At 41.0% G+C, this 22,282-nt stretch overlaps 1 protein-coding gene across 1 annotated transcript in view; it reads left to right on the top strand.

The window, feature by feature from the left end:
• The first annotated feature begins 7,806 nt into the window (after nucleotides 1–7,806).
• Nucleotides 7,807–22,282, top strand: part of LOC124369702 (nipped-B-like protein) — a 36,175-nt gene continuing 21,699 nt past the window's right edge. The window contains exon 1 of the mRNA XM_046827756.1: nucleotides 7,807–7,890. Coding sequence (XP_046683712.1) covers nucleotides 7,807–7,890 — 84 coding nt within the window. The remainder of the gene's footprint in view (nucleotides 7,891–22,282) is intronic.

Genomic DNA, 22,282 nt, shown 5'->3' with positions numbered 1-22,282 from the left:
TAAGAGATGTTTAAGCCATTTATACAAATTAGGAGATTTAGCAGATCATTTAGTAATATGAGATCTTAAAGCCAATCTGCTACACCCAGGCCAGACGACCAAATTTAACAACCACCAAAAGAAATTTCTTCATCTGTAAGAAATTTATATGTATTTTGGAAAATATTTCGAGTTGTAAAAATGATACTAAAAGTTCGACAGCAACTAAGATTCATAAATATATTCCCCATGGTTTTACTCAATATTTAGTATTGAATTTGACAAACAGAAGGCATAAACTGAAATTATATAAAGCTAAAAATGAAGAAGATTTACCTAATGTCCCAGAAAAATTGTTTGATAAGTTTAATAAATTATCGAAAAACATAGCTAAAAATATAATTCAAAGAACACAAAAACCTACGAAATTGGGTCCAGTAGAGGACATCTTTTGCTAATTGTAATATTTGCGAAAGCAATTTAGCCGAAAATTTAGAGGTCCTCCTCGTGATATTTGTCATTTAAATCTGAAATTTTCTCATAATATTTTTTGCGACAATATGTCAGTTTACAATACTCATCTATGCATAAAAGAATTAGCTAAACAATATGGGAATGTTGATTTGATTCAGATTCAGACTCATGGATTCATCTATTTAAATACTAGTTAAACATTTATTTGTAATGCAATGATTTTAAACATACAATTATTTGATAAAAATCTAACAATATATTAGAAAGCCAACCAAACGATGAAGAATAAATCTTTAATTTTTTCAGGGAAAAGCATATTTCCTTACACAATTTTTAAATAATATTGAAAAACTCAATCAAACCGAAGAATTGAAAATTGAAGAGTTCTATTCAATTTTGACAGATGAGAATATTTCTAAACAATATAACGAGCATTATTTAAAGATTTTTTTAACATATTAAAAGATAAATATCTAGAGAATCACTCAGATTTATACAAAATTCAAGATGTTCTATTGCTTGTAGTTATTTTAAAGAATTTTAGATCAATTTGTGTCAGTTGGTACAAACTATATGCAACACCTTATCTAACAGCTACAAGTCTTGCAATGTTAAAATTAACAAAAATTGATCTAAAATTAATTAGCCATTACAACATGTATTTTTTTATATTTGGATTTAATTAAAATATTAGGATTTATACATGGATTAGAGGACGCATTCCTCAATGCATTAAGAGACATGTCGAAGAAAGTGACAAATATTTGAGAGAATTTGACGTTGCCAAGTTAGAAAGTTTTGTTACTTTATGTAGATACAAATAATCTGTACGGTTGTGCCTTGTCACAACATATACTGTATAGTGATATAAAGTGGAAGGATCCGAGAAATGTTAAGACTTTCAGGAGATGAAGATTATGTGTATATTCTCGAAGTTAATTTAGAATAATCCGAAAACTTATATGAAAATCATACATATTTGTCTCATGCTCCTGAAAATGTTAATAACAAACTTTGTACGACTTCGCTAAAAAATACAGGTTACGTTATTCATTTTAGAAATTCGAAATACTATCTAGAACAAGGAACTGTGTTATAACGTGTTAATAGAGTGATCACTTTAGATCAGAAACCTTTCATGAAAGATTACAACTATTTTAAGAGAAATATGAGGACGAAAACTACAAGCGACTTTGAGAAGAATGTTTTGCTTATAAACAACTCAGTATTTGGAAAATCGATGGAAAATGTTAAAAATAGATGTGATACAAAACTAGCAACAAGATTACATTGCACTTCTATAACATCGAATAATCAAAATTGGATTTAGTATACTGTGACGTCGGGGCCCATGTTCCCGCCGTCTGGAAGTACTGGAGGGGGAGGTCAGCAAGGTGAGCGCCCGAGGCGGTGTGTACGTGAGAGGACTCCGGCGCGAGCGGACGTCCGAGCTCCCTGAGGGCCGACCTAGTGTAGGGCTTAGCCTAGTGATGGTCGTGACGCGTGGTGTCCGTGGGTTCGGAAGTGTTGTTCTTTAAGTTAATAAAGTTGCTGTAATCTGAGCTGCGTTTGGTTCCTGAGTACACCCCCTTCGCCCCAGCTGAGCAGGAGGCGTGACAAATTGGTGGAGGCAGCCGGGTATCCTGAGGTGATCCAGAACCAAAGACGGATTAACGATCCCAGGTTAGTAATATAATATTTAATAGTAATATAATATAATAGTGAATATTTCTTTTTAAAATTCGGATTGTTTTTTAAGTAAATTGATTAAGTTGAAAAAAAATGTAGATTGAAAGAACAAGAGAGAAAGTTAGTTTTTGATCCAAATAATTGTAGTTACCTTTTGAAAGCAAAGTGTAATTTGGAGTAAATAATTTTATTTGTTTTCTCGTAGCTTGTAAGCCGAACATAATTTTCTAGTTGTAAGAGTAGCCTATTTAGCAGCCACAGTGCGTCGAACCAAGGTACCGGTAAGGGAGGCAACCTACCCGTGATGTAAACAAAGCTGTTTCTTTTTATTGGTGAATAGAATAATTTTGAGAAATAGTTTTTGTTTTTATAAAGTAGTTAAAAAAAAGAGAGCTTGTCCATGGGTAGGCCAGGTCAAACCCAATTGGTACGACGACTGTCGCGGCATTGAAATGTTGTGGTGTTTTGAATAACCCTTGTGTTCAGGGGAATATGTATATTTAAATTGTTGATTTGATTTGGATTGTGATTGTGATTTTGATTTTGTTTTGATTTAATTTTGTTCTGATTTGGTTTTTATTTAAATCTTAATTCGTGATAGGGTGGAGCAATCGTATGTCGTCCCCAAACATCAAGTTTAGTGTAAAAACAAGAAGTCAGTCAAGGCTGACATCAGTTAGTGAGGTTCCCGAAGACCCAGGACAACCCCAAAGACATCTTGAGGAAGTAAGAACCGTAGCTGAAGTCGATTTAATTCCCCTACCTGGTAGTGGTCCTGACGGTGAAGAGGAAGTAGAAGCTATGGCTGAAGCCAGGGGGCCTGTTATTACTCCAGGAAAGTTCAGGGGCGGAATGGAGGACAACGTGGAGGAGTATCTAGCCCAATTTTGGAGAGTGGCAAAGGCCAATGGCTGGAACGAGGATAAGATGTTGGTTATTCTCCCCTGTTACCTGGAAGGGGCAGCTCTGAAATGGTACGAGAACCTAGAGCAATCTTTAGGAGCCAATATCACCTGGGAGCGGGTAAAGAATGGAATGAAGGATACTTTTCAAGCAATCGCTTGGGATGAACAGATGGAGTTCCGACTGCGGATGCGGATGCAAGGGGAGGAGGAGCCCGTAGAATCGTATGTACAAGATGTGTTAAATTTATGTTCAAAAGTGGACCCCGGAATGAACGAGAGAACTAAGATCAAACATGTTTTAAGAGGATTAAGGCCATCTCTATTGGAGAAAGTGATGGTGATGACCAATGACACTCTAGAAAGCCTACTGGCTAACGTAAGGAAGATCCAGACCGCACGTTTCATCGCTGGACAGCGGGTAGACCACCTACTGGGGGAAGTCTCATCAAAGGCGACAACTACAGGGAACGCCAGTCAGCCATCCAAGACGGAAAGAACACAGGAGCTAGAAAGCAAACTAGAAAACTTAACATCTGAATTTGCCAAGTTAAGCATGCGTCTTCTAGAACAGCAGGAGAAGAATCGAGATACACGAGGCCGCATGACTGAGAACAATAAGCAACAGCCAAGGGTTCAGTTCGAAGTTTCGAGGGAAAGAAGAGCACAAGATGGTGAACAGTATGGAAGGTGGAACCGAGGGAGAGCAAGAGGAGCCTACTCCACCTCGAATCGGGGAAGAACTAGTGACGGTCGAGTGATATGCTACCAGTGCAATAGACCCGGTCATTATGCTGTTGCCTGTCGCTCAGGAAATCAGGGAAACGACAGAGGGAACCACTAAATCAGGGAGCGAGTGGTTCTGCTAGAATGAGCTCCCAACAACAGAGGATGAGCGTCTTGTGCCAAGAACATGAGCGCCGAGAATGGTATGACACATGGAGGAGATACAACCGTAATCCACGCCATGAGTATCGCCGTGGAGATTTTACCCACGCTATACCCAAGGAATTCCCTCGTCCCGAGGCCAGTACTGTTAGAACCGTGGGAGTATTGGAAATAAAAGGAAAATTAAATCAGAGGACAATGCCAATAATATTAGATACTGGGGCCTGTGTGAGTTGTGTTGATGAGAATCTGGTAGCCAACGTGAGAGACAGGATTAAAGCAGTACAAGGAATGAATGTTAAGACAGCCACCGATGAGCCGGTACAGATTTTGGGTAGAATAGAAATTATCTTAGAAATCAGCCACTGTGTGATATTGTTCCCAGTGTTTGTGGCCAAAGGAGTGGGTGACTGTTGTATCCTGGGTAACGATTTCCACCTGAAGTTTGGTACAACAATAGATTTCTCGAGGAGAAGAGCCCAATTTATAATCGCCAACGGAAGAAAAATCTCAGTAGATTTCCTCAGCGCGGAAAAAGACGCCAAGTATTTGCGTCCACCTCCAGACCCCTCGTGGTTGAAGCACATACAGTTTGAAGAAAGACAACAGATACAGGCGAGAGTAATATGTGATGATTCTACTGAACTCCCTCCAAGAAGTCAGAGACTCCTGAAAATTAAGTACGAAGGTTTGTTGCCCACTTTAGGAGTTATGGAACCAAAGGAAGGAATATTTAGAGAAAAATCTGTTCTATTGCCCTACGGATTGACTCACGCCGAGCCACCTAACCAAGTATTGGTGATGAATCTGGCAGATGATAAAAGGTGCCTACAAAGAGGCGAAGTGTTAGCGGAGGTATATGAAATCTGTGAACTGCGAGAAGAACCGACCAGCGAAGTCGAGGGAGCAAGACAAGAAAAGAGCGAGCTTGAGGAGGCGAACATAGATATTAATCCGCAATTATCCCCAGAGAAAAGAAAAGCCCTACTTAAACTGCTGACAGAGTTTAGAGACCGCTTTGCCTGGAAGAAATCTCAAATAGGACGAACAAACGTGTGTGAACTGGCCATTCCGCTCACTGACGATACCCCAGTGCATCAACCTCCCTATAGGGTGTCGCATCGTGAGCGAGAGATTATCAGGGAGCAGGTGGATGAAATGCTAACGAAAGGAGTCATCCGGAAAAGTAATAGCGCTTACGCATCCCCAGTTGTACTCGTAAAGAAGAAGAACGACACATGGAGGTTCTGTGTAGATTACCGTAAATTGAACCTATGTATCCAAGATCTAGCGTATCCCTTACCATTAATTGGAGATATATTGACATACTTGAACGGATGTCAATGGTTCTGCACCCTCGACCTGAACTCTGGTTATTGGCAAATACCAATTAAGGAGGAGGATAAGCACAAAACTGCTTTTATAACGGCAGACGGCCTTTGGGAGTGGGAATGTACCCCCTTTGGACTCAAGACTAGCCCAGCGGTGTTCCAGAGATGTATGGACCAGGTACTAGCAGGGTTGAAATGGGGGAGCTGTCTGGTTTACCTTGATGACGTATTGGTCATGGCACCAGCATATGATGACATGCTGAGCAGATTAAGGCAGGTCTTGGAAAGGCTTAGATCAGCCTCTATGACTCTTAATCCAACCAAATGTTCGTTCGGGTATAGCGAAGTCAAGATCTTAGGACATACGGTAAACGCCCAAGGTATAAGTCCCAACCCTGACAAGATACAAGTAGTAAAAGACTTTGAGGCTCCAAGACGACTAAGAGCTCTGCGATCCTTTATTGGCATGTGTAATTATTACAGATCTTTTGTGCCGAATTTCTCTAAGGTAGTTGGTCCTTTAGTCCATCTTACCAGGAAGGATGTAAGATTCCATTGGGGTCCTGAACAGGAGGCAGCCTTTGTAGATCTGAAGGAGCGCCTGACATCAGCTCCAATTCTGAGACATTTTGACCCAAAGTTGCCCATTGAGTTGCACACTGATGCGAGTGACCAAGGAGTAGGCGCAGCCCTTATGCAAAAGGATGGAGAGACAGTGCTTCCAGTAGCGTATGGTTCACGAAGGTTATCGGACGCCGAGAAGAAATACACTACAACTGAGAAAGAGTGCATTGCTGTGGTCTGGGCGGCGCAACATTTTAGGCAGTTCTTGTGGGGCCGAAAGTTTACTATAGTGGTGGACCACCACGCGCTATGTTGGTTAGACAAGAACAGAGACCTATCGGGCAGACTGGGCCGTTGGGCTCTCAAACTTATGGAATTTGACTACAAGATTAAACACAAGCAAGGGAGATTGCACGTGGTACCAGACTGTCTATCAAGGAATCACGGAGGGGTAGACGATCCGGAGGATCAGGACAAGACCAATGATATCCCAATGTTAGCAATTAACCTGAAAGATCTCACCAGTCTACAGAGAGAAGATCCCGATTGCAAGAGGATAATAGAAGCAGTTCAAGACCCCGACGGAGCAGCTAGCGCAGATCGACGGTTGGCTAAGAGCTTTATGGTTGAAGACGGGTTACTATATAAGAAGAATGTCGCACATGTAGGTCACAAGAAGTTACTAGTGATCCCAAAAAGTATCAGAGATGAGTTGTTATTTGAATGTCATGACAGTCCGTTATCTGGCGGCCATCTGGGGTTCAGTAAAACATTCTTCAAGATAAAAAGCAGATACTACTGGCCAAATATGGTTAAGGAAGTTGAACGATACGTAAAAACGTGCCCGGACTGCCAGAGTCGCAAGACACCCAAACGAGCAGCCGCAGGGTTCTTACAACCTATTCCCGTGGGACAGCCATTAGATACCATAGGAGTGGACTTCTTGGGACCGTTTCCGAGGTCAGCGAAAGGGAATGTGTATATAATCGTAGCAGTAGACTACGCCACAAAGTGGGCAGAGGCCGAGGCAACGAGAACCACGACTGCTGAAACAACAGCGAGGTTCCTAGTAAACAGGATAATCTGTAAGTTCGGATGCCCAAAGAAGATATTGTCAGATAGAGGGACGAATTTCACATCCTCCTTGGTGAAAGAATTGTTAAAAGGATTGGGAATACGACCAGTATTTACAACTGCCTACCACCCCATGTGTAATGGACTGACAGAACATTTTAACGGTACTTTGGCCCAAATGCTGTCGAATTATGTCAGCACTAACCAGAGAGACTGGGATTTGTATGTAAGCCTTACTTGCTTTAGCTATAACACGTCTGTACAAGAGACCACTCGACACACACCCTTTTTCCTTATGTATGGTCGAGAAGCACGACTCCCCATAGACGTGTCCCTACGCCAACATGCGTCAGAGGACCCACAAGTCGAGGAAGTGCTGGAGAGAGTTCAGAAGTGCCGTGAAGACGTACAGAAGATAGTCAGCGGTACACAGAAGAAGCAGAAACAGAGGTTTGATAGGACCCATCGACATGTGGAATTTGAACCAGGGGAACAAGTAATGGTGTGGACTCCCATCCGCAAGAAGGGTAGATCGACTAAGCTGCTACACAGATGGTATGGACCATACCAGGTCGAGGCTAAGCTATCGGACGTGAACTACGTGATACTAGTCACCAAAGGAAAGAAGCCTCCGTTCCAGGACACAATTCACGTTAGTCGGCTGAAGCGGTACTACCCTAGGACACTGTGAGAGGGTTATGGTAAACAAAAAAAAAATGGACTAAAAGTAGTTGTAAATAATATTTAGTAAAAGGTAGATTAATAATTATTAATGTAGGACCATGTTCAATTTTTGGACTTTCCAATTTATTGTGAATTGTAGTGAGTGGTAGTAAAACCTTAACATTAGTGCACGAAATGAGGAACTCATGAAGGTGTGCTTCACGACAATAAATAGCCGGTGAATGAACTATGAACGTGCCGTCAGCAAGATCAAAGTTCGAACGGAAGGGGAGAGTGTGAAGACCTTGCTGAGGACAATTAGTTCGGTTAGTGTCAGTGTCGCGTGGACATAAGTGAACTGAAGACAACCTGAGTCCCATAATCGTGGTTCATTATATATATATATATATATATATATATATATATATATATATATATACGTTTATTCTCAGAACCGATTTAATAATTTTCAAATAATTGCTATTTATCGTACAGTGTTTAACATTGTATTTCTTGTTTAATTGTGTTACTTGTGTGTGTACCTAAGTCCTGACAGAGACAGGAACGAGGTGAGCGGCTATGGAATACCAGATAGCGGTGATGTATCTAGTTACGTGTAAGTGTATTTTGTTTGCAGTCGCAGTTACCGGGATGCACAGCGACACCCGGGTGCCGATATCTGTAACTACAGGGGTGTACTGGAAAGAGATACCCGAGATGGTGATGTACGAGTCATCAGTTCCTCTAGTGTATCAAAGTGTGTTGCCAGAGGTCGATATGGCTCATTTGTCACTGCCACAGAATAATGGTTTTTGTAACAGAGTATTAAATGATCCCCAATGTATGTTGTTCGCATGGATTCTTCAGGCCGATAAAAGAATAGGACAGCAAGTGAAATGGCTGAACTCGAGCCTCAGTGGGAAATCCGATGTATATGTAAAGTCTAATAGTATGTCTGCTAGAGTCCAGAGGAGTTTAAGTGTGATAGGAGATTTCGCCCATTGGTGCTGTGGAGTAACGACTAAACGACAGTTAAAACCTTTATTCACTAATCAATATTTAATGTCAAAATTTGAAAATAGCTTAAGTGAGCAAGTAACTGAAGCCTTTTCAGAAATAGAGAATGTCAATTTAGGTATGAAGAATTACAGTGCAGAAGTAGAGAGGACCTTCGCACGTGTCGTGGATGTTGGCGTTAACATAACCAAATTAATCGATCGATTTCAGAAGCAGGAATTCACAAACGAACAGAGAAATGATCACAAGAGTTTTAGTTTGTTACAGGTGAGCGCGCACCATACAGTACGTCAGTTACAATTGTTACAACTTGTTACACGCCTAGAGATATTGAGTCAATGTCGAGAGGGGAAGATCCCGAATTCTATAATAACTGTAGATAAGCTAAGAGAGGATTTAACAAAATTGACAGTTGCATTAAAAGCGGACAGCTATGACCTAGCGATACCAGTGGAGGAAGTGTCTAAATACCTTAAGTTAGAAATAGCTGATTGTGTAATTTCTGGTAACTCAATCTTAATAAATTTGCAGATTCCAATCAAGAAACTTACGTCCCAATGGAAATTGTACACCCCTTTAATAATACCTTTTGCATGGAATAACCAGACTTGTACCATTAAGCAGGAAACGTCATTTTTGGTTAACAGTGAAGACAGTATGGTAGTGATACAGGGAGCAGCCTTGCAGCACTGTCAGCCGAATATTAATCCACTATGCTATGTCCCTAGATACGCCGGTGATGCTGTGTCCGGATCACGTTGCCCTAGAAAAACATTTATGGGTGCGACCATACAAGAGCTGAGCTCACTATGTGTATTTTCATGTGTATCAGGTGACGTGCCACTTATCACCCAGATAGACGACTTCACCTATGTACTAACCCATATTGTTGAGCATTTAGAGTTTGTGTGCAGATACACTTCGAACACTACAGTTAAGATAACAGAGCGTAAGAGCCTGGGTGCACTACACGTGAGAGTGCCGTGTGATTGTAGCTTAGTCGCTGACTCCCACATTTTGGTTTCAGAAAGCTATCCGTGTAGACAGGAAGCGGATAAGTTAGCTGTGGCACACATACTTCCAGCTTCGTGGTCAAAATTAAAAACTTTGAAAATCACCTCTAAAATTAATCATGTTTCCAGCACTTTCGAGACACTAGACGAATGCTTAGACAACGAATGGCCTAGTCAGCTGCCGCACTGGAATTTATCTTTTTCAGAACATAGAAAGTTAGAGAGCCCGACGCTTAAGGTTTTGTCAGTGGAGAGGGACATGTATACATCACTGTCAGCCGTGCTGCACTCCATTTATTTTTGTTTACTAACCATAATTGTTGTGAGAAATCCCCATCTAGTAGGCTTAGGTATAGGAGCATTTGTGAGAGCAGAAAATGAAATATTCTCCCCGAATCAGGAACAATTTATTGTGGATTTATTTTGTGGCATTATAATAATATTGGTTCTGATTGGTTGTCGGTACGTCGTGGGATTATGGGTAAACTGGAGATCCAAGGTATCGAGACGAAAAGGCGACGACATAGCGATGACCGCCAAACGTGACGTCAGAGACGATGGCTTGCCAAAGAACTTGCCTATCACGGAGGTCGATGGAAAGGAGCTGAGAATCACTCTTGAATGGTGGGACCAAGTTCGTGATCAGGTATAAAGGATACCAGGTAATCGTTGTAACCATGGGTAAACTTCGAGGTAAACTGTATAACTGTGAACGTTATAGTGTATGATTAATAAAATGTATAAAATATATTATTTCAGGAGATTATTGTTATCATGAATTCGTAAACATTTAAGTCCAGTGTGTGAATGAAAATGTGGGGAGTGTGAAAGTTTGAATGAAAAAAAAACGAGTGGCCACTCAGAGTGAATGTAAGTGAATATGAGTATTAGCTAATATAAGAGTTTATATTTCAAAACTGTTTATTATGATTGACTAGGTGAAATACGTGTTCTGTTTTCAGCGGTACGTATACATACGCCAATATCAGCGTGGAATGGTTAGAAGTTGACTTTGACTAATAATAATTAAATTGTAAACTCATAATTATTCTGTAAATACAGGGGACCCTTGAAATAGTTTTAGAATTCCTAGATTAGGTTAAGACTTAATGTTTAAGAGTATTGGTACGTCGCAATGACATAATAATTTGTTAGTAAAATATAATTGCCTATTGTATTATAACACTGATGTAAAACATTTAATAATAATTTATGTTGTTCTTCCAGTTGTCATTAACGTAATTATGAATTAAGCGCTGACAAGTTAGTTTCTAAGATTGTAACACCGTATACGAAACCAAATGTTGTATATGGTTATGCTAACCAATGTTAAGAACTAAGTAATTACTTTTGTAATTTGTTTGTAATTTGGGGAATAAAAATAATCAAGTATTATCTTGTCAATGCATACAAAGTAACTTATAAGTTGTTCGGGTATAGTTAGCTATTAACATATTCTTGTGTGGTATTGAGGTAGTTATGTTAAAAGGTAGTTAGATGTATGTAAAGAATAAAATTTAAGAGATAAGAGCTTTGTTGAAAAACGAAGTCATTTCATGCTAAGTCTTAGAGCACCGGTGGGAAGTCCAGTAGCTCAGAGCCAGGCCGGTGACCCGAGAGGTCAGGTGACCAGAGAGGCCGGACGGCTACTGCTGACCACAGCTACTTTTGTCACGTAGACACTGCCGCTGTGCACAACTTCAGTTACAAAACTTTGTACCACCTCTTGCACTGTAAAATATCTGTATCCTGTAGTACATGGTTACGCTTATAATGTCCTACTATAGTTTGTTTCACTCGTCTATGTTAATGAGTAGGAAGATGTCAAATATCTAGAATAGCCTTGTCGTGGACTTATAATTACAATTATTTAGTTTGGGTCCCTATAATAATATCCACTTTGTAAGGTTATTATCTATAAAAAAAGTGTTTTTGCAATAGTAAGTTATAGTATGGGTAGATAATAAGGATTAATGTACTAGTTAGTAATTTGGTAAATAGTTCTAATAATAATATTATCATGTTTGAGTTGGAATATCGTCATTGTACTAGATCATAAGAAAGGGCAATATAGAGGATTAATATATTTTGTTTTGTATGACTCGCACAGAACAGCTGAATGGTTCCGGAATGTGTCATGAACTCATTTATTCATATACAATTATAATTTCTCGCTTCAAGTAATTATAAAGACATGTAAAGTTGATTAATGTATTTTTAATATAAAATGTCGAATATACCTACACGTAAGGATAGATGTATAATATAAGGGAATGGACACCACCGAGGGTATTTAAGAGTAAGTTTCTATGAACTAATGTTTCTGTCAAATAAATGCGATTACACCAATAGCAAACATTGCTAACTAGAGTAGGTAGATAGGCTCTCGTAGGACATCATGTTTTTGTAGAAGGCAAACCTTTGTGAGGAACGATTCATTGCCTGTTGCTGGAATAACATTAAAATTAATAAACCTTCCCTGGAAATGTATTAGTGAAGCGGTACCGATGGGAGCGAAACGACTGAGGCTCGTGATCGGGCCGTCCCAACGCCAGAGACTTTATGTGTGATCGAGGCGTCCCAACTTCAGAGACTTTATGTGTGATCGGGCCGTCCCAACTTCAGAGACTTTATGTGTGATCGGGCCGTCCCAACTTCAGAGACTTTATGTGTGATCGAGCCGTCCCAACTTCAGAGACTTTATGTGTGATCGGGCCGTCCCAACTTCAGAGACTTTATGTGTGATCGGGCCGTCCCAACTTCAGAGACTTTATGTTTGATCGAGCCGTCCCAACGCCAGAGACTTTATGTGTGATCGAGCCGTCCCAACGCCAGAGACTTTATGTGCCAGTGTAAATGACTGTCCCTGAGAAGTGGCTGCCGCAGTGTCGTTGTTCCCCATGTGTTTCCTCCACATCTAAAGACAACTATTGACTGTTGGAGAACCCCGACCGCTAGCCACACTGTTAGCGATACGCGGCGAAACGTGAGGGTAGACGCCATGGTAACTTGTGCACGTGACCCAGCCGCCCAGCTGAACACAACCAAGGGACCAGCTGCCAGGGCCTGGAAGAATGAAGAAGACGAACTCCTAGAGGGCATCCACCCCAACAACCACCCTTAATTTGGCTGGGGGTGTGTGACGTCGGGGCCCATGTTCCCGCCGTCTGGAAGTACTGGAGGGGGAGGTCAGCAAGGTGAGCGCCCGAGGCGGTGTGTACGTGAGAGGACTCCGGCGCGAGCGGACGTCCGAGCTCCCTGAGGGCCGATCTAGTGTAGGGCTTAGCCTAGTGATGGTCGTGACGCGTGGTGTCCGTGGGTTCGGAAGTGTTGTTCTTTAAGTTAATAAAGTTGCTGTAATCTGAGCTGCGTTTGGTTCCTGAGTACACCCCCTTCGCCCCAGCTGAGCAGGAGGCGTGACAATACGTATTTGATTTTCTCTTAAAATTGCTCTACCGAAGCCTGATGATAAATCATTCCCAATTATTGAAAAATAAATTATAACAGATTTTAGTATAACTTTATTAAGTACTGTTATCATTTCAAAGTCATTTTCAAAAACATTTAAGGTATTATCTGATTTTTTGAACATTTAAAGTAGTTTTTAATAACATATTTAATTTTATCAAAAGCATAATATATTTTTTCAATTGTAAAAATATTTGTAATTTTTTTATCATTTAAAAACTAACAACTGTATCTTCAACAATATTCATCACAAAAATTTCAGAATAATTCCGCCCAAACTGATAAGATAAATAACATGTTCTTCTACATTAATTGAATGTTTAACGTTTAGAAATAGTCTAGAGGATTTAGAAATTAACTTAAATCATTTCATTTTTGCTGAGCAATACCCTCTGTTTACATGGAGAAATTTTAAAAACAAAATATCAAATACACTACAGACTTTTGAAGAAAAGGCAAGATCAAGTAGTCATATTACTGATTGCAGGTTCGAGTGGATGCGGAAAAAACTAATTCATTATTTAATTTTATCTGCAATAGATTGATTCTTTATTCAAATTTGTACTTTTATAATAAATCTTTGGAACAAGATGCGTACAAAACTTACATGCAATTTTTTAAAATGTTGAGAAATTTTTAAATAAAAAGTCGTTACTTTTTTTAATTCTTCAGAATATATAGTTTCTTTTTGCGAATGTAAACCCTAATCTTAAATATTGTATTTATAAAATATTTTTTGATTAGTAAGCTCGGAGTGAATATTCAGTAAAATTTATTACTAGATTTTTAACTATTAAATATTATCTGGTTTGTCTTAAATAAAAATAACAGTTCTAAATGAAAATAACAGATTTATTTTAAAATGGCAAATTAAAATGTTCGATGTTTCAGAATTTTCATCACTCTATTTTCCATAGAGAATTGACAACCCGGTTATTAATATTAAAAAGGTCCTTTGGCAAGAAATAAGAATTTCAGTTAAATATCTCAAACTAAAAATCAGACCTCTCTTCTGAAATAAAATAATAAATTTTTCAAATAAAAATCAAATACCACTTGGAAAAACTAAAATAAAAATGTACACTTCTAAGTTCACTCAAAAATAAAAAAAATAAAAAATCAAACTTCTCTTTCCACTAGTTGTACCTTAACTTACAAGTCTTTGCAATTCAGATACAACTCTCTTAAACAATTATTAAAGTTCAATTAATTTCCAATTAACAATTCACAATAAAAAAGTTCAAATTAAATATTAATAAATTACTGAATTTCCAAAATTCAATCAAAGTTATTCACAAAGTAAAGTTCAATTTTAATTCACTTTTCTTGCAGGTTTGAACCAACTAACTTGTTTGGTTCTATTGTGCTTTATTTTTCATCAAGAAACAGTTATACATATTGCTCTGTAGTTTCTATAAATTTAATTTTTCCTATAAAAAAGACAACAAAATTAATTTAATCAGATCTGGAACACTATTTCAATATAAAGTACTGAGCCGGTTCAATACCTATATCTCCCCGGCTCGTGTGTTTTATATAGTGTATGTGTGTGTGGTTTATTGGCTGCAGAGGCCACTGACCATTTGAAGGCGTTTGGCCTTTCCGGTAGAGTGGCAAAGACTCCGAGCCGTGGTGTACAAGTTAGGAGTAGCTCCAGTTTAATATATTTTGTTTATTTAGTGTTTGTTAGTTTTGCTGAGCTATTCTCCTTCTGACATGTGCGGCTAAGTTTACGGCCCCTCACTGATGAGGTCCAGGAGATGAGTTGATTTTCTGCTGCCATCTCTCCATCATGCGTGGTCGCAGAGAACCTTCGCTTTTGCGCTCTGCTGAAGGACGGCCACCATGATGGACATTTCTACTAGTCAACATCTGTGATACCCTGCCCTTATTCTTTATTTATTTGTTATTGTTATTGTTGCCATTTATATAGTTTATATTTTGTTATTTAATTTTAAGTTAGTTTTAGATATTATTTAGTTATTTCTTGGATTTCATTAGGAGCCCGCCCTTAGCCGAAGGATACCGGGTGGAATTGGCATTTCTTGTTTCAAATTATGGCGTTTCTAATTTTTGTATGCAGGTGCACCTGACGAGGATTGTTTGAGATATACTACTGCAGGCACTTTTTATTTTTTTTTTATTTATAGTATATATATATATATATATTTATTTTTGACTGGATAGGCCTATGCGGTGTCTTAGTAAATGAACCTGAGTATACTGACCACGGTGTTCTTTTTTTACCTAGTTTGTTTTGATCCGGCATCCCGTTCGCCACCATGGGCGCGCGCTTCCCTGATGGTTTGCTGTGGGTGTGCGAGCGGCGATGTGCGGTTGCAATGGTAGCAGAGCGTGGTTACCTGCTCTCTCAGCTGTCTCTCAGTTCTGGTTTTGTTTGTTGGTGTAGGTTAGTGTTAGGTAGGGGGAGGTTAGAGTACACAATTTTTTTTTCATTAGGAGCTCGCCCTAGCACAGGATACCGGGTGGAATTGGTTTAGTGTCTTGCTTCCTGCAGACTTACCCTTTGCAGGGAGCAAGGGACTCTAAATTGCTTAACCGCTAAATTTATCTAACTGTACTCTACTTCTCCCCTATCAATGTGTTGTTTTGTTATATTTATTGCTTCTGTGTTTGTAGGTTGTGGTTAGTGTATATTTTCAGGGTATCCTTCTATTAGGTAGCGGGTATTGTTCTTCACTTGGACCTCGTCAGTGTAAGCCTTTTGTGAGTTGAGTCCACTTAGGTTACTAAGTAATTGTTGCGTACGCTTTGTTGTTTATTGTGGTATTTATTTGTCTTAATTGTTTGGTATGGCGTTTTCCCTGGTGCCTGAACATCTACGCAAGCCCGAGTTGGTTTTTGAGGTCCTGGCGAGAGGACAGAAGCCCGAGGGAGATGTGAGGGCATTAAGAGCTCAATTACGGGCTTGTATAGCGTTGGACCGCAGCTGGAATGCAGAGTTCCAAATTAACACAGAATTTGAGTTTTGTAAAACCCGCATGGAGGAATTAGAAGACGATATTAATTTTGAGTCACTTCCCATGTCCGGGTCAGCAAAGGCTAGATTGGCATCTCAGCTTTTACATTGGCGTGACAGAATAGTTTTACTTATGTCAGCTCCTAGTTTAAACTCTGATATTAAAAGTTGGGCTTTTTCGGCCAGTAACAAATTAAAACAAGCCTTAGATGGTTTGAGTGAGGTGCGCTCGGTGAAAGAGAAGGGGGTACTATTTACCGCTGTCACTCCAACGGAGGTTCCCACTACCATTACTTTTGCTAACCATCCACCGGCTCTTTCTTTCGAGCCTCCCAGAGTTACTATGTCTCCGATGGGTAGTGGTGAGGCATCATCTATAGTTGTGCCTTCCTTTTCTAGCTTTGGCAAACTGCCCCATCCTTTGGGGAGTGTTTTACAACACTTCCCCAGAGTTGATGGGCTTGACACTAATTTACTTATCCATTTCCTTCTGGAAGTTTTTAAGCTAAGAGAATTTCCTGGTATGACAGATGCCATGCTTATGCAGATTTTAGCGCAGTTTTCCTTAAGGCCGCTTTTTGATCGCCTTCTAGACTGCCTTAAGAGAGGTGCCACCTTTGACCAGTTCCACGCCGAGATCTTGGAGTTCTTTGTACCTGCTCGGGTTAGGGAGCGCTTGCGGGTGGAACGCGTTTACCGTCCTCAGGCACCAGACGAGACGTTGAGCCATTTTGTCGGGGAGATACGGGATGTAGCCCGGGTGTTGCGCTTGAGCTTGAGCGAAACGGAGTTGGTGAGCCTTATTTTGGAGGGCATTAAACCTGAAGAACGCTCCCGTTTGATTTTTTGTAGCCGTCCCGCATCTTTTGCGGATTTGGACCGCCTCTCCATCATCTCTAGAGGGGTTCAGGATGCGGATGATCAAAGGGAGGCCATGTCGAGGCATCTTCCTCACTTGCCTCCGGGGCCGGTCCATGCTCCGGTGCAGTCTGAGCCAGCGGCTGCTCCTTCCCGTAGGCAGCCTCCTACCTGTTATGGCTGCAAGCAAGTGGGACATATTAGACCGTTTTGTCCACTTAATAAAAAAAAACTAGTAAGCTTGCGGACGAGTAAGCCCGACTCGGTCCGTAAAGGTAATTTTGAGGGCAAATATGTACCTGATTTTGATGGTAAAAGGGTAGCTGGTTTAATGCAGAACAGAAAGAAAACAGAAAGAAATAGACTTGGGAACAGTTATCATCGTTGGCCGAGAGGGGAGGTTGCTGCTCTGGCTGCGCAGGGAGTAAGGGCTGCCCGCTCAACCTGCCCACAACTGGATGTACTTGTGGGGAATGTGGTGCAGAAGGCCCTGGTTGATTCTGGGTCAGCACGCAGCCTGATTTCTTTGTCGTTTTTTGAAGATCTAAAATCCTCTGGGCTAATACGGCAGGTTGAGCCTAGTTCACTTATCTGCTGGACTGCTTCACGCACACCTTTACCTATTATCTGTAGTGCCCAGATTCACATCAAAATTAATTATTTCTCTTGGGATTGGAGCTTTTTGGTGGCTAAGGACCTGACTTTTCCTTTCATCTTGGGAGCAGATTTTATCGGAAAAACTGGCATGATTTTGGATTTGGCCTCCAGTCATGTTTTCTTTGCTTTCGCCAGGCGGGTGCTCGTTCCCTTTTCAGATGTCGAGTCTCGTGGGACTGCTGCCTTAGAGATGGAAGATAAGAGCTTGACTCCTCCTGACCAACTAGGACATCTTACGCCGAAAGAGGCTGAGGACATAAGGCAGATTTGTTCCAGTTTTCCTGAAGTCCTAACTGACAAACTGGGCACGACCAATCTCTTGGAATACGAGATTCGTCTTACAGACACCCGTCCTGTACGTTCCCATCCATATAAGCTTGCTCCGCCCAAGATGGAAATTCTGAGAAATATGATTGATGATTTACTTAAGAGTGGGGTAATCGAGCCGTCTTGCTCAAATTTTTCCAGTCCAGCGTTTCTAGTGCCGAAACCTAATGGGAAGTCCAGATTGGTCCTGGATTATCGAAAGCTCAATGCTCAGATAGAAATTGACTCCGTGCCTCTCCCCGATTTGCATTCTGCTTTCGACTGGTTTGGTAAGGCCAAGTATTTCTCCATTTTTGATCTTAATCAGGCTTATCATCAGATTCCTCTAAAACACGAGTCTCGACCTCTCACTGCCTTTTGTGTGCCTTGGAATTTGTACCAGTTCACCCGAGTGCCAATGGGCTTGGCTGTGGGGGCCCAAACACTCACCAGACTCCTGGATTCTATCTTTCATGATGTCAAATTTAAGTTCGTGTTCAACTATCTGGATGACCTGCTTGTGTACAGTGAGAGTTATGAGGAGCACTTGACTCATCTAGAGGAAGTTCTAACTAGGCTGCGAGAGTCTGGCCTTACCGTCAATCCTGAAAAGGTGAGTTTTGCTCAGCCTGAAATATCGATTCTGGGTCATCTTGTCTCTTCTCGAGGTGTTTGTATTGATCCAGAGAGAACCCAGGCAATCAGGGAGTTTCCTCCTCCTAAGGATGCCAAGGGGATTGCCCGTTTTGTGGGAATGATAAATTTTTATCGTCGTTTCTTCCCCAATGTTGCTGAAGTGGCGGCCCCTCTGAACTCTCTTAGGAAAAAGGGTGCCAAGTTTGAGTGGGGTGAAGCGCAACAGACTGCTTTTGAGCAGCTGAAAGAGGCAGTGATGCAGCCTCCAGTCTTGGCTATGCCTGATTTCAGTCGTAAGTTCGTCTTGCAAACTGATGCTTCCTCCTTAGCCGTTGCTGCTGTTTTATCGCAAGAAGTAGATGGTATCCGGCAGCCCATAGCTTATGCTTCACGCACGTTAACCCCTTGTGAGAAGAAGAGTTGTTCTGTTTATGAGCTGGAATGTTTGGCTGTCGTGTTTGGAATTAATAAGTTCAGGCGTTACCTAGAACATAAAGAATTTTTGTTGGAAACCGACAACCAGGCACTTTCTTGGCTCCTTGCCCACCCCCGTCAGCTCGGGAAGATTGGTCGCTGGGTAGTCCAAATTTCTGCCCTTAAGTTCACAGTGCAGCACGTGAGAGGCACCCAAAATATCATAGCGGACACTCTGTCACGCATGTATCACTTACCCAACGACCACCAGAATTTATCAGAGCCGCCATGTTGTGGCGTGCTCCTAGACTTTCCTCTGGCATTTTCGGACATTGTTCCACACCAACTTAAGGATCCCGAGCTGACTGCTATCATCAATGAGCTTAAAAACGGAGGTGCCCACCCTCCTTATTTTCTGTACCGAGGTGCTCTATGCTGCCGTGACAAGCAGCGGAGAAAACCTAAGTTAGTGCTGCCAAGCTTTCTTGTACCGATGGTCTTTCAGTATTTTCATTCTTCTCCTGTGGGCGGACATCTAGGAATTCATAAGACCATCGCGAAGATTAGGGATCAGTTCATCTGGAAAGGTATGGACCGGGATATTGCAGCTCGAGTACGTTCTTGTGAACTGTGCTCGCTAAGCAAACCCGCTCAAAATACCAAGTTGGGTCTTTTGTCATCTGAGGTGGCGGAAAAACCTTTGGAGAAGGTTTTCATTGACTATGTTGGGCCTCTCCCGCGTAGCAAGTCCGGAAATAAGTTCCTACTTGTTTGTGTGGATGCCTTCTCCAAGTTTGTTTGGTTGTTCCCATTGCGGAGTGCTACCGCGCAGCTCACGGTGCAAGCACTTCGTAACCATTTTTTTCAACACTTTGGAATCCCCGCCACCTTAGTTTCCGATAATGGTTCACAGTTTGTCTCCAATATCTTTAAAAGAATGTGCTTTGGGCACGGAATCCGCCATGTGACTACTTCCCCTTTCTATCCTCAGCCTTCTCACGCCGAACGGTTTAATCGCAATCTTCGATCTGCTCTCATTGCCTTTCATGCGGAAAATCAGACCACCTGGGATCAACAACTACCTTGGATCCAGTTTGCCTTTAATACGGCCCAGCATGAAAGTCACAAGGCGGTACCTTTCGAGTTATTATTTGGCTTTCCGCCAAACAACCCTTTGGCGAACCTTTGGAAAATTAGCGATCTTCTGCCACCTCCTGGTACTCCCAATGTGAAAGCCACTTGGGAGGCAGCCAGGCGGAATCTCATTCGGGCTAGGGAGTTACTAAGTAGGAAGTACAACCGAGGTCGTATTGCCAATCCCTTCCAGGTGGGGGATCTAGTTTACTGCAAGGCTCACCCAGTCAGTTCGGCTGTGGATAAAAGAGCTGCTAAACTTTGCTACAGGTGGACTGGTCCCCACCGCATCTTGAAGTTTCTGACTCCGGTGACTGCCCGACTGGGAGATCCTCAGTCCGGGAAGATTTTCAGGAAGGCGCACATATCCCATCTGAAGCCTTGCCGGAGTCATCCGTGATTTCTCTTTAGTCTGTGCGGGAGGGTTTTAGGTCCAGAGGCCTGATCACCTCTGCTCCTTCTTCCTGATCAAGGTTCCTGTTTTCTTCTTTGTACCCACGCAACTCTTGGAGTGATTTCTTGCCTCCAACTGGATTTTCTTGGTTTTCCCTTCTGCAGACTTCAGGGTTTCCGGTTTATAATTCTTCAACCATTGGGGGGAGAGGCATTTCGTTTGGTTCTTCATTTTGAAGAAATTAACAGAGGGGAGTTCCTCCTTTTGGGGGGGGAGTCTGAGCCGGTTCAATACCTATATCTCCCCGGCTCGTGTGTTTTATATAGTGTATGTGTGTGTGGTTTATTGGCTGCAGAGGCCACTGACCATTTGAAGGCGTTTGGCCTTTCCGGTAGAGTGGCAAAGACTCCGAGCCGTGGTGTACAAGTTAGGAGTAGCTCCAGTTTAATATATTTTGTTTATTTAGTGTTTGTTAGTTTTGCTGAGCTATTCTCCTTCTGACATGTGCGGCTAAGTTTACGGCCCCTCACTGATGAGGTCCAGGAGATGAGTTGATTTTCTGCTGCCATCTCTCCATCATGCGTGGTCGCAGAGAACTTTCGCTTTTGCGCTCTGCTGAAGGACGGCCACCATGATGGACATTTCTACTAGTCAACATCTGTGATACCCTGCCCTTATTCTTTATTTATTTGTTATTGTTATTGTTGCCATTTATATAGTTTATATTTTGTTATTTAATTTTAAGTTAGTTTTAGATATTATTTAGTTATTTCTTGGATTTCATTAGGAGCCCGCCCTTAGCCGAAGGATACCGGGTGGAATTGGCATTTCTTGTTTCAAATTATGGCGTTTCTAATTTTTGTATGCAGGTGCACCTGACGAGGATTGTTTGAGATATACTACTGCAGGCACTTTTTATTTTTTTTTTTATTTATAGTATATATATATATATATTTATTTTTGACTGGATAGGCCTATGCGGTGTCTTAGTAAATGAACCTGAGTATACTGACCACGGTGTTCTTTTTTTACCTAGTTTGTTTTGATCCGGCATCCCGTTCGCCACCATGGGCGCGCGCTTCCCTGATGGTTTGCTGTGGGTGTGCGAGCGGCGATGTACGGTTTCAATGTTTTTTTTTTTTTTTTTTTTTTTTAATTTTTTTTGGCATTTAATGACAGAATTGGCTCAAAATTGGTGAAAAGCAGGGGAAGGGCATCCTGCACTTAAAATAAAATTACCAACTCCCCCCAAAGAAACAACAACCCCAAAGAAAGTTAGTATGAAAATCCCCTCTGTCACAGAACAAAAATTTAAGCGTTTTACTCTTGGTAAAAAAAAATTAAATTATTAGAAAAAAAAAACTGATGGCCATAAGTAGCAGCCTATTAACCGGAATCTAAATTTAAAATTTGATGGCAGAAGGCCTTAAATTAACCAAGTAGGCTATAAGGGGGAGTTATGGGCTAAAAGACCCGAAGAACGTTACATCTCTCAGAAAGGCTTAAAAATTTAGTAAAATGAACCTTCAGCAGTCTCTCTGGGTTTGTTTACAAAAGCTACATAACAAGTGACACATTACAAACAATATTGGCTGCAGAATAAAAATGAACTGTAACATATAGCCTAGGACTGGCCTCACTGAGAGACAGAAAATTAAATTAAGCCGAAAGAAAGGGTGAAAAATAATAAAAGAGTAAGAGAATTAATTTGAAAGCCAAATTAAAAATTTAGTTAACAGCCAGAAGTACTAAAATTTAATAAATACAATAAATTTGGTGCTTACCTCAAAATCCCTCACGAAAAAAAAATTAGAAACACGGTGCACTGTCATCAACTTAAT

This window comes from Homalodisca vitripennis, chromosome X (assembly GCF_021130785.1).
Source record: "Homalodisca vitripennis isolate AUS2020 chromosome X, UT_GWSS_2.1, whole genome shotgun sequence".
Taxonomy (NCBI): domain Eukaryota; kingdom Metazoa; phylum Arthropoda; class Insecta; order Hemiptera; family Cicadellidae; genus Homalodisca; species Homalodisca vitripennis.
Note: the sequence above shows the minus strand (reverse complement) of the source record. Positions and strands in the feature narration are given on the sequence as shown.